Source organism: Sarcophilus harrisii, chromosome 4, assembly GCF_902635505.1.
Source record: "Sarcophilus harrisii chromosome 4, mSarHar1.11, whole genome shotgun sequence".
Taxonomy (NCBI): Eukaryota; Metazoa; Chordata; class Mammalia; order Dasyuromorphia; family Dasyuridae; genus Sarcophilus; species Sarcophilus harrisii.
Window position 1 is genome coordinate 448175383 of NC_045429.1, and position 12521 is coordinate 448187903.

Here is a 12521-nt window from a genome sequence, read left to right on the forward strand (position 1 = left end):
CCCATTTCAAGGCTATGGAATAGTTAAAATTTAGCCTCTTGTAAAAGCTGGGAACCTACTTGTGATCTTTCTTTTTCAGTGCCATTAGTACGCCTCATTTTATGCAAGAAAAGGACTCCCAAAAGGCTGATGTTAGTATTATTTTAAAGGAATAGTCCTGGGGAGGGAAATGCTTGTTAAAGAAATCCGTTGGTTAGAACTCAGGTAAAGCAGAGTCCTGGAAAGTAACTGGCACCTTTGGGTTTGGAAAGAGTTTTCAGATTTTCTTAAAATCTGTAAGGGGTCCAAGGAGATTCATGGAACAAGGTCAGATCTCTAACCAGGTCTGCGGCAGGAGCCGAAGCAGGTTGATGACTCCGCCATGTGATTTCTTTATGAGAAATCAGAATTAGCTGGGGTGGCCCACCTCCTAATCCTGCAAGTGCTAGGGAGCCCCTTCGGAAATGGTTTATTCCAGTGGAAGTGGTTCAGTCTGCAATAACCAAACACTTCCTTATTATCCCTCATTATGCATGGGTACCTGCGTGTGTGTGTGTGTGTGTGTGTGTGTGTGTGTGTGTGTGTGTGGTGTCTGCTGGCTAGCACATCCCCAGCACTCCCTTTGTTCCCAGCTTTAGAGCCATTTTCCTAGCCCAGCTTGCCTCTGCCTGCCAGTCACCTGCTTCCCCTCCCCCTCTACTGCCCAGTCAGGGCCACATCCTGAAGCCTTCGGTTAATGAAGTTTCTCATTAACCAGCCAACTCTAATGTTCTCTCCCTTCTTCCCCAGAGGCAAGCCCACTGGGTGGTGAGCCCCGCCCCTCCCGCCACCACTGTCTCCCGAGGAAACCGTAGACCACAGTTCCTTTAGTACAATGGGATCACTGAGGGATCTACCCAGTGCCCCCCACCACACACACACACACACACACACACACACACACACAAAGCCCTTCTATGATGAAGCTTTTCAAGGGCCTTCCAGTTGCCATGGCAACACTTCTCCCTAGCAGGCCCATTGGCCCCTCCCAAGGGCCCATCCCTGCGGTGAGAACATCCTGGCCTCCTCCCCCAACCTGCATCCAGCCCACCAGATGGTCCTCCCTGGTCCTGGGGGAAAGGAGGCTGACTCAGGACCCTGCAGACTCAATTACCTGCCTCCAGGCTCATGCCCCAAGTCCTCGAGGATACTTGGCTTCCTGGAGAATAACCCTGCCCCGGTCTCTTAACCCCAATGGGGGAAGATCACTGGGCTTAGGGGTCAGAAGACCTGGGTTCAAACCCCAGTTCTGCCCCTTTGTGCCGAGTTCCTCAAGCAATTCACTTCTTTGCAAAATAAGGGGTTCTTAACTCTTCTGTGCCATCGGCCCCCTTGGCTGCCCAGTGAAGTGCCCTACCCCCTCGCCGAATGGCTTTAAATGCATAAAATCCAGAGCATTATAAAGGAGCCAAATACATCAAAATAAAGTTATCCCAAAATGTTTCTAATACTCCCAGTTGGGCATGGTGGTCATGCTCATGCTCCCTACTGCTGGGGAAGTGAGGTTCTGAGCTGTAATGAGCTATGCTGATTTGGGGGTCTACTCCAAGTTTGGCCCTCGAGAATGGGGTCTAAGATGGTCTGAGGAAGGCTCAGGTCAAAGGTTGGGTGCTGATGAGAGCTGGACCCTGCCTAGAAGACCCTGTCTCAAAAAAAAAGGGGTGGGTGGGAGTGATCCTCAGATTCAGTTGTATCAACTAGCCTGAGGTCTGGACCGGGTCTCCAGGCTGGGTCTCCAGGCCAGGCCTCCCGGCTTGCCTTAGACTTTGATGCTGATTGGAGAAAGGGCCATAGCAGTAAGAGGCAGGAGGGATCCAGTGAAGAGAGTGATCCTGGATTGGGAATTCAAGCCCCAGCTTGGCCCCTTACCACCTGTGTGACCCTGGAAAGCCCCCTCACCTCTGTCAGCCTCAGTTTCCTTACCTGTAAATTAAAGGTCCTGGACTAAATGGTCTCTTGAACCTCTCCCTGCTCTAAAGCTTCAGATTCTATGCCATGTCTCCCCATGGAGCAAAAGCCAAAGACCTTTGGGGGAAAGGCCCCGTCTGCGGGCCGACCTCCACGCTCCCAGCAGAGGATAGTCCGAGTGGCCAGAGATCCGGCCTGGAACAGATGGAGGGGAAGCAGCCCCCAGGGAACAAGGCGATGAGGTCCGAGGGGCCCCGGGGCCGGTTGGCACATACCCCCTCTCTGTTGTGTTTCCAACTGGGCAAGCAGTGCACACAAAAAAAAAGACTTTATTGCCTGGTGGGCTTCATGGCAGAGGTAGGACTCTGGAGGGCGGGCGGGCGGGCGGGAGTTGGCGAGGCACAGAGGAAGGGGAAGGACAGTGCAAGCAGAGAAGGTGGGAATGAGCTGAGCATGCAGTGTTCAGTAGGCCGGTCTCATCATCATCTTCACCATCACATTTATTGAGGGGCCTGGTGGGCAGGGCACTAGACAGAACACACAAAGACAAGGACCCTGCCCTCTGGGAGGTCCCATTCTAAAGAGACAAGACAGAAAAGGACAGAGTGTTCTCGGTGCCGGGCATTCTGGTTCGCCCGCTCTTGTTGCTGGACAGAAGCGCCCCCTCCCCCCCCAATGCCACAGCGCCCTCACCCCTTCATGCCGGGGGTGCCCAGGGCTTGAAGTGTATGGATGGGCCGATGGGGGGAGGGGGACGGTGTGTGGTCCCAAGGGCTACCTGGCCATCCTGGGTGAAGGCCCTCCTGGTAGCCACAAGAATGGAACCAGGGGAGAGGAAGAGACCAGGTAGAAATCTGAGGACATCTCCAGCTGCCTTGGCGTCATGCCCGGCGAGAGGCCCCTTCCCAGGTTACTGGTGGATCATGGAAAATGCCCCCACCCCCACCCTGCAAGCCTAGATGTGGGAATGCTCCCTTCTTGGGGCATAGGAAAAAGCAAGCTCTGGCCAGCCCGGAAACCCTCCCCCCACCCCAGCCAGGGAGAGAGAAATAGCAGTTCCCTCAAAGCTGGGGGGCAAAATCCCCTGCCCCCCCCAGCTCTACCCACTGTCTCATCTTCCTGGAGCCCCTTTTCCTGGGCTCTGCCTCCAGAGGCAGGGACCTTGCTGGAGTCCTGGGGGAAGGGGAGCCTGCCCCTCCAACACCTCACTCCTCAAGGATGGTGGTGGTAGGAGCCTGGTGTCAAGTCTGTCTGGGGGCCCTCCTAGCGGGGGCCACATCCTAAGCCCTACCGATGGGGGGGTTCGGACTGCGGGGGCCGGGGGCTCAGCAAGGAGGCCTGGCCGAGCAGGCGCAGGGGGGAACCCTGGCCCGGCGGGAGGACAGGGCGGGAGTCCAGAGGCGGGAGGTTTCGGGGGGCTGCGGGCAGGCCCCTGGCAACCCCTGAGGGCAGCAGAGCTGCTGTGGCGGGGGCCAAGGCATAGCGCAGCTGGAAGAGTTTGGTGGGTGCTGCGGCAGGAGGGGGCGAGGGGGGAGGGGGAGGGGTGGGGGGCTGGGGCCGCCCCTGCTTCAGCAGCAGTTCCTGAAGCTTCTCAGCCTGGGTCCGGCGAAGATGGGCCAGGGCCCGGCCCCTCTGGAAAGCCGGCAGGAAGGCCTCTAGACTCTGCTCTCCGAGTAGCAGCTGTTCCATCTGCTCCTGGGGCACAAGGAAACAAGAGAAGAGCTTTGTGGGAGAGAGGAAGGAGGATGAGGAATCAAGAGACAAAAATCAAGATTGGGGACCTCAGTTCCTCAATGTGGGGCCCACCTCGTGCCCTCCACCACTGTGTCCCCTCAGCACTCAGAAGAGCCTGGCTACCTGGGAGGGAGAGCACAGGGCTGGAAGGCAGTCACAACACCAGGGTACCAATCCTAGCTTCTGCCACTGCCCCCACTGAGGGGCCTCTGCAGCTTGGACAAGGTGGTCTTTGGGATCCCATGAGGAGTTAGGGCATAAACAGCTAAAGACTGGCTCACAAGGGCTGTGAATATAGCCACTAACAGCTTAAAGAGAGATCCACGGTGGTCGAGGAAGGCTCCTCGGAGGAGGAAAGCTAGGAGAAGGGCTTGGAAGCATTTGGATAAAAAGAAAAGAGGAAGGGAATAGAGACGCAGAGATGGCAGTGGAGGACAGAGCCGCCCCAACAGCCAGGCTGTTGGCAGAATGAGCCGTCACGGCTCGGGGGACAGGGAGAGAGCTCTAAAAGAACTAGAGCAATCAAGCAAAGTCTCCCTCCCCTTCTCCTCTTCCCCAAGTCCCATCAAAACAGCCCCCTAAAGGGCAAAACAAATTCTGGTGCATGGACAAAAGCAAGAGCGGCATCTAAGAAATAAAATATTTCAGAGAAGCCTGGGAAGATTTTTTAAAAGGGATTCAGAGTGAAGTAAATAGAATCAGTAAAAGAATATTATAATTATAATACAATGACCGTAACAACCGAAGCCAAAAGTCCGTAAAAATTGTGTAATTATAAGGAGCAAGCTTTGCCCCGAAAAAGCGTTTAGAAAAATATATCTCCCTCCTTCCTTGTAGGAGGTGGACTATGGGGGTGAAATACAACCTTCACTGTCAAACATAAGCATTTATTTTAATTTTGATAAGCTTCTTTCCCCTCCTCATGTTTTAATCTTTAGTACAAGGGCTGGATTGGTTACACAGAAGAAAAAGGGAGATAATTTGGAAATGGATGTGATGTGAAAATGAAAAATAGTAGTAAAAACGAGATAAATTTTATAATAATCACAAGGAAAAGAAAAGCAATCCCTCTCTCCTCACCTCAGCCTCCTGCTCGGCTTCCTCCAGTTCTGCCCGGAGCCCGTTCAGGGCACACTGGGGGTTCCAGCGCTGCACATTCACCTCTGGGAACCACAGGAACAAAAGAAAACTAGCCCCCCTTCCTTCTCCTGGATGGAACCAAGGCCCCCTGAGCCCAGGAATTTATCTTCCTGGAGTCACCTCACCCTTTCTAGTGGGAAACCAGAGGGCCCAAAGTGCACAGACCTCTGGGATTGAAGTGATCCTGTCTCAGACACTTACTAGCTTAATGTGACACTGGGCAAATCCTTTCACCTCAGTTTGCCTCAGTTTCCTCATCTGTAAAATGGGCATAATATAACACCTATCTTCCTGAGTTATAAAAATCAAATGAGACAATGATTGTTTAGCACACTGCCTAGCACATAGTAAATGATATATAAATGTTAGTTATTATTTAGTGTTTCTTTGCCTTTGCAAATCCTTCTAATAAGTATCAGAAGTCCCTAAGTTAGGGAAAAGGATGGGGACTGGAGGTATGATTTAACTGGTATAAGATCCCCCAGAAAAAGAAACTCCCTCTACCAGTGCAGGTAGCACCTTTTTTCACCTCAGAGAACTCCCTTGGGACACAGAAAGATGAGTTGACTTACCAAGGGAAAATCATGGAGCCAGGACAGGTCAGAGTTAAGACTTGGATGCAGTTTTTCCTGCTTACAAGGCCCATACAGTACCACCCCATTTCTTGTAAAGTAAAGAATGGGGGGAGGACTGTTGTTCTGTGGCATGACTTGGGGATTTTGAGGGTGTCGAAGAGCCAGGGCTGAGAATCTGAGTGACTTCATTCCCAAAGCCCTTCACTTTGGGGGATGCCCTCCCTCATCCTCCTGATCACCCACTCGGCCTCAGGCCAGAATGAAGGGGGGGTGGGAGGAAGAGCCCGAGGCCCAGAGTCAACCCAAAGCCAAAAAGTCAACCCAATCTCTAGGCACCCTGCCTCTTCCCACCGGAAATGCAGGATCCCCCATAAAGCCCTTCCCTTGCCTCTGGGACCCAAATCTCTGGACTTAGCTTCATCTGCCTCCCTTCAATATTTATCTTTACCCCCGCCCCCATATTCTGCCCAACCTCTCAGGGCCTTGCTCCAACCTTTCTAAAATGACACTGAGCTAATCCCTCCTTTGCTCACAGGGGGCCGGCCAGTGTGTTACCAGACCAAGCTCCCGCCTTCACGGTCGGGTCCATCGATGACTTTAATGGGGCAGGAGGGGATGCTTCTGAGAGCAAACAGTGGGGATCTTTGCAGAAGAGCAGGCTTGGGACGGCTCCTTGCACTTACCCAGCCTCTGCTGTTTGTCCCAACAGCTCTCCACCAGCTCCCGGAGCTCTTGGTACTTAATGGCCAAAGCAGCTTTGCCCATCTCCAGCCGAGGCCGAAGGGCCAGGTTCTCCTTGGCCAAGGTGTAGTTAGAGGCCAGACAAGCCTCCCGCTCCAGCTGCAGGCCCTGGAACTAGAGAGAAAGAAGTGGTCTGTCCAGCCATCCATCCATCTGTCCAGCCAGCCACTGATCTGCCCACACATTTATACGTACATTCATAATTGTCCATCTGTTTATTTATCTGTCTATCCAGCCATCTGTTCAACTATCCACCCATCCAGCCCCCTTTTTTTTTTTAAATTAACCCCTCTGCCGTGTGCCCAGCCCCGTATCCCAACATACTTCAGAGAAGGGAGGAGAAGCCACAGTCCCTGCCCTGACGAGGTTTTCCTTCCCTGGACAGAGACAAACCCAGCCACCTGTACAGTGCGCTCCCAGGTGTCAGCGGACAAACGACATCTCATTTTGCTTTGGCCACGATGCAATCAATCAGTCAAAAAACATTTCTTGGGTTTCACTCTGTGCCAGACACCAGGCTGAGCACCAGAGACCCCCAAATGTGGCACAGGGGAAAGAGCACTGGGTTTGAAGCCGGAATACTTTGGAAGTTTCTTCCCATTATAAATCTATGAGTCTGAGACACAGTTTAAGATACAATGTAGTGGGCAAGGCACCTAACTTGGAGTCAGGAAGGCAGGTTCAAATCCTGCCATACTTAACCTATTCTGTGACCCTGATCTCAGCTTCTCTTTTCCCCCAAAAAATGGGGAGAATTACAGTCAAAATGTAGGGAACTGCACCCCCAAAATGGGAGAATTGTACTCCAAAGGGGGAGAATTGTACCTAAAATATGGGAATGGTACCCCCAAAATGGAGAATTGTATCCCATGGGGAAAAATACATCCCAAATGTGGGGAACAGTATACTAAATGGGGTGAATTATATCCAAATTTGGGGGGAATTACTCCCAAATGGGGAGAATTACACAGGGTTAAGATGTGGGTGACACAGGATGATTGTAAGAGGGTTTTGTAAACCTTAAAGCACAACGTAAATGTAAGCTGTGTCTTTCATTTGCTGTGGGACTTCACACAAGACATTTTACTTCTCCAACCCTAGTTTCCTCCTCTAATAAAAAAAAGGTGGGGGGGGGAGAACTGAACTAAATGACCTCAGAGGTCAGGATTAGCCAACCCCACACTCCCAGAGTTCATCTTGTTTCACATGTGCACCCTCTCTAGTTGGGAGAAAGGAGCACTCTTTCAGATGTCTAAGAGGGGGATGAGCAGAGGGTGGGGAAGGTCCTTTAGGACCCCAGCCCCCAGCAGGCACATCTGCCAACACGATCTGCCTCCAGTTAGAGTCCTGTCACTAAGTCACAGGCAGGATGGCAATCAGCACCAAGGAGCATTCAAGCTGGGAGAGACAGACCTCAGAGATGGAACCCAGTGTCTTCCACTCACAGAAGACTAGAAAAAGGTCATGTGGCTAGCAGAGTTTGAATCATTAAGCACTACAAGCAGGACACTGCGTTTTCTAAGGCTTTTCAAAATACCTGATCTGGAAGGTACAACCCCAAAGCAATGAGAACCTAAACAACAAAGCAAATACACGGGAAGGGAAAACTGATAAAGGGTGTCCAACTTTTTGGAACTGCCTGGGTAGGAGTCAAAGGTCAGAGGGAGCAATGCCCAATTTCCCATAGGACCTCTGACATACATGTCCTTCCCTTTGTCCATGGGACAATGGAGGAACTTTGAGAGATTTTACAGTTTCCAAGGGAGAGTGAATCCAGTTTGTTGGGCCTCTGAATTAAAACTTGCACCACAGAATTGTTTTTGGGGGGATCTTGTTTGTTTTTATTGGTGCCCTCTGTATTTTTACTGGAGTCATTTCCAGCTATACCCTTTCCCAACTCTGCTCCCGAGGTGAGCCTTCCCTTGTAACAAAAATAAAATAAAAACCACTATAGGAAGAAACTACAGGATACCACATTACACACCCAGAGACCCCCACCTCTGCTTCTGTCATTACAGTTGCAAGGGGCCTAGGAGAAATTCTAGTCAAGCTCCTTCATCTTGCAAATGAAGAAACTGAGCACCAGCCACAGATAAAGTCACTTGCCCAAAAGACTGGATTTGAACAGAAATCTTTTGACTCCAAATCCCAGAGCAGGAGGGGATGTCTCTGATCACAGAGATCTTTTGGACCAGGAGGGTTGAAGATACCACTTGGTTTTATTTATGCTGAAGGACACTCTTCTCTACCTTCTATAAAATTTCATCCACTCAGAGCTGAAGTATCTGTACATTCACTCAGGGCCCACATTCACCCACTTTTGCTGTCCCCACATATGAGGAGGCAACATGATATCATTTAAAAAACGGTCAGAGGACCTGGGTTCAAATCCCACTTCCTGCATGATATTGAGCAAATCACTTCTTACCTTCCTCTAGCCTCAGTTTCCTCATTTGTCAGATAAAGGGGTTGGACTCTAAAGTCCCTTCTAGAACGCACATCTACCTCTCTTCTCTCAACCCCTAATAACAAACACTTGCTTCCCCGAGGTTTACAATGATTTTTCTCCTAGTAACCCTGTGATACAAGGAGCCCAAGTATTATTATTTCCCTGTTACAGGTGAAGAAATCGAAAGTTTAAGTGACTGGCCCATGACTACATTGTTAATAAGCATCAAGCCTTGATACAATGTATCTCTTCTGTGCTTTCTTTCCTGTAATCTACATACCCCTCTCAAGAGCCCAAGTATTATTACAGGTGAGGAAATCGAATGTTAAGCGACTGGCATGACTAGATGCTAGTAAGTATCAACCCTTGATACAATGTATCTTTTTGGTGCTTTCTCTCCTGTAATATACATACCCCCTCCCTTTGTTCTCAAGAGCCCAAGTATTATTACAGGTGAAGAAATCGAATGTTTAAGTGACTGGCCCATGACTATATTGTTAATAAGTATCAAGCTTTGATACAATGTATCTCTTCTGTGTTTTCTTTTCTGTAATCTACATACCCCTCTCAAGAGCCCAAGTATTATTACAGGTGAGGAAATCGAATAAGTGACTGGCCAGTGATTATATTGCTTGGTAAGTATCAAGTCTTGATACAATGTATCTCTTCTATATTTTCTCTCCTACAATATACACACCCCCTTCCTCTGTTCTCAAATGTCTTTCTGTAGCCTATTAGGATATAAGGCTTTAACTCTGTGCCTTTTCCTTCTATTCCCCATAGAATACATACATACATAGCCTTCTCCTTTAGCCCATAAAAATGCACAGCCCTTCCCCTCTATGTCCTGTAGAATACATCAGCCCTGAACATTACCCTAAAAACCATGTGAGGTAATGTAGATATTCCTTCTGTCCCCCACAGACCTTCTTCTATCCTCTTTAGGATGAACATACCTGCATTTCTCCAGCTTTCCCCCTAAAATATATCCCTTTCTGTCTCCTACAGGAAAACCACCCTCATATCATTGTCTTTTATAAGCTATGTAGCCTCCCCTTCTATCCCAATAGAATGCACCCATCTTCTCCTTCTAACTTCTATAGTAGACAACTTATATCTTCTCCCTTAGGATGCCAAACAATCCTGCCCTTTACCCTCTGTAAGATACACACAGCCCTCCCTCCCCTCCTGCCTTCTATTCCTTCCCTATATTCTACACATCCTCCTTCTGTCTCTGGTCACATACCTTCTTTTCTGGCCCCTATGGACTATATATATTCTCTCTGAACCTAGGAGAGACATAAGCCTTGGGTCCCTCAGAGAAAGCACACCCCTCTTCCTCTCGGAGCCCCTCAATACACTTGCCCCCCAGTCCTGCAAGGATGCGCCCTCCCTCTGCCCCCTGCAGAATGCACACCCACCCCTCTCTTCTTCCTTACAGATTGGCCCCTCTCCTCCTTCAGCCTCCTATAGAACACACACCTTCCCTTCTGTCCTCTAGAAGCCAGATCCTCCCCGCCTGTCCCCTTCAGAATGCACACCCACCTATCCACCCCTCCCCTTTTGTCCCCCGTGAATGTACACACCGCCTCCTCCTTGGGCTCCTATAGAAAACACACACACACGCCCCTTCCCCTCTGTCCTCTATAGGGCAAGCCCACCCCTCCGTGCGCTGCCGTATGGAGCCCCCGGCCCCTCCCCCTCTGTCACCAACAGAATGCCCCCACCCGCCCCTCCCGTCCGGTCCCCACAGACTCCTGGGGCCTTCCCGGTCGGCCCCCTCCCGCCCCCCCGCCAAGTGCCCAGCCGCCCCTCCCCCGAGCACGGGGAGGATGGATGCACACCTGTCCTCTCCCCCACGGCCTGGGAGCCCCGACTAGGCGCGGCCACACCGCCCGCCGCCCCCCCCGGGGGTCCCCCCAGACCACAGCGCCTCCGTCCTCGGCGCCCCCTCCCCCAGTCCCGAGCTCCGGCCTGGTCCCGGCCCCCCAGCCCCCAGCCCCGGGGGGACCCCCCAGCAGGGGCAGGTCCCAGGGCGCCTCCCTCCCCGCCCCGGGCCCAGAGGCGGAGCAGGGCGGGGCGGGGCGGGGCCGGCCGCGTCTACACGGCCCGCCCCGTCTACACCGCTCCTACCTACCTTCCTGCTGAGCCTCACGATCCGGTCCAGCTTGGGCTCGTCCTGCAGCAGGTCCCGGAGCTGGCCCGTGCTGAGGATCCCGAAGCGGCCCCCGGGGCTCCCGGGGTCCGGCCCCGCGCGCACCGCCCGGGCCCGGTACATGCCGCCGCCACCGCCGCCGCCGCCCCCAGGCCCGGCCCCGGCTCCGGCTCCGGCTCCGGGATCGGCCGCGGGATCGGCCGCAGCCCAGGCTGGCCGCCAGAGGGCGCTGCCGCCGCTCTTAAAGGAGCCGCCGCCCCGGCCGCCCCGACCCCGGGGGCCCAGAAGCCCCCACTCCACGGCCCGAATCGCGGAGGCCCAGTGGTCCCCGGCAAGCGTCGCCTCTGCCAGGCGAGCGGCATCCAACCCCGATCCCGCTTCACCACTTCCTGCCTTAGTCAGCCAAACCCCTGGCCTGAAGACTGAAAGGGAAACTGAGGAAGGAGCCCTTAGTCTGGTCAGCTGGGATAGACCCAGCTCTGGTCTGTTAGGGGAGGCACAGTCCTGGCCCTGGGGAAACCTCCGGCTAGTGGTTAAGACCCGACCCTGCACTCGGGGAGTCCTGAACTGAGTGGCAGATTTGCACCCCAGGATGGTCTGAGCTTCTGGACACTCCCCTCTGCCTGAAGGGCAGGAATGGGGGGATGGGGGGAAGATCCGGCCCAGCGCCTTTCCCTGGGGAGCCCCTGCTCCTGTTCTGATGGCGGGAGAGCCTGCCTCCCAGAAGCCTTTGATCGAGGGAACTTGAGACAATCCCAATTAGTCAATAAACATTAATAGAGCACCAACTGTGTGCCAGACACTGTGCTAAGCGCTCTGCTCCGGGAACTCTGCGCTCAGAGCGACAGGGGGAGGGGGGAGGAGGAGGAGGGAGGAGGAAGAGAAAGATCTTGTCCCTTGGGAGCCCAATCTGATGGGGAGAGAGAGCAGACTCTTCAGCCCAGGTAGGGGAATGTCCTGAAAGAAATACGAACTACCCAAATACCGAGTCAGACACCAGGAAGGAACCAGGAATTTATTGAACACCTATTGTGTACCAGGCATTTCACAAATGTTTTATTTGATCTTCACGATTTTCCAGTTGAGGAAACAGAAACAAAGAAATGAAGTGACTTGCCCAGAATCACACTGTCTGTGGTGTGATTTGAACTTAGATCTCCCTGACTCCAGGCCTAGCACTTTATCCACTGGGCTACCCAGTCACCCAAAAGATAAATCAAGGCAGAGAAACTCCCCCCCCAAAAAAAAAAACTCCAAAGTAATGCCCCCCTTTCAGGAAGCCAGTCGGAAGAAGATTGTTTAGGAGAAGGAAGGCTCTCCTACTGCGCCCTGTGTTCCTTCCTTGCCTTATCCACAGTACCCACCTAGTCTCACTCTCACCCCTAAGTTTGGAAGTAATGGAAGCATGTCCCCATCCCCAAAGGGCTGCACTTCTGGCCAGTCTCTGCATGTGTCTGTCATCTTCTGGAAAGAATATCCAATCCAGAACCCAACCGTGGCTCTCAGGTGAGATTGATGAAGAGGAGGAAAGAGAAGGAAATGCCTGGTTAGGGCAGGAAACAGTGGTGTGGGCTTTCCATGCCTTTTGTGGGTGTGGTTCTGTCCCCATGTCCCTCTCTGTCCTTCTCCCCACTCCTTGTCCTTATTCCTCCCCTTCCATGTCTGTCGATCCCTTCTTCCATGTCTCCAACCCCATCCTCCATACCCCCAACCTCCACGTCCTTGTCCATCCCTCTGTGTCTCTGTCCCCCACCTCAGGTTCTTATTGCTGTCTCTCCTTTCACCTCTAGAGCAATCAGTC

At 52.5% G+C, this 12521-nt stretch overlaps 1 protein-coding gene across 1 annotated transcript; it reads right to left on the bottom strand.

Moving 5' to 3' along the window:
- Nucleotides 1-2235: 2235 nt before the first annotated feature.
- Nucleotides 2236-10843, bottom strand: VPS37D (VPS37D subunit of ESCRT-I). Its single transcript, XM_031967948.1, has 4 exons — nucleotides 10703-10843; nucleotides 6059-6230; nucleotides 4741-4823; nucleotides 2236-3621 (listed from the first exon to the last, which is right to left on the bottom strand). The coding sequence occupies exons 1-4, from the start codon at nucleotides 10841-10843 to the stop codon at nucleotides 3214-3216; spliced, it is 804 nt and encodes a 267-aa protein (XP_031823808.1). The 3' UTR covers nucleotides 2236-3213.
- Between the last annotated feature and the right edge of the window lie 1678 nt (nucleotides 10844-12521).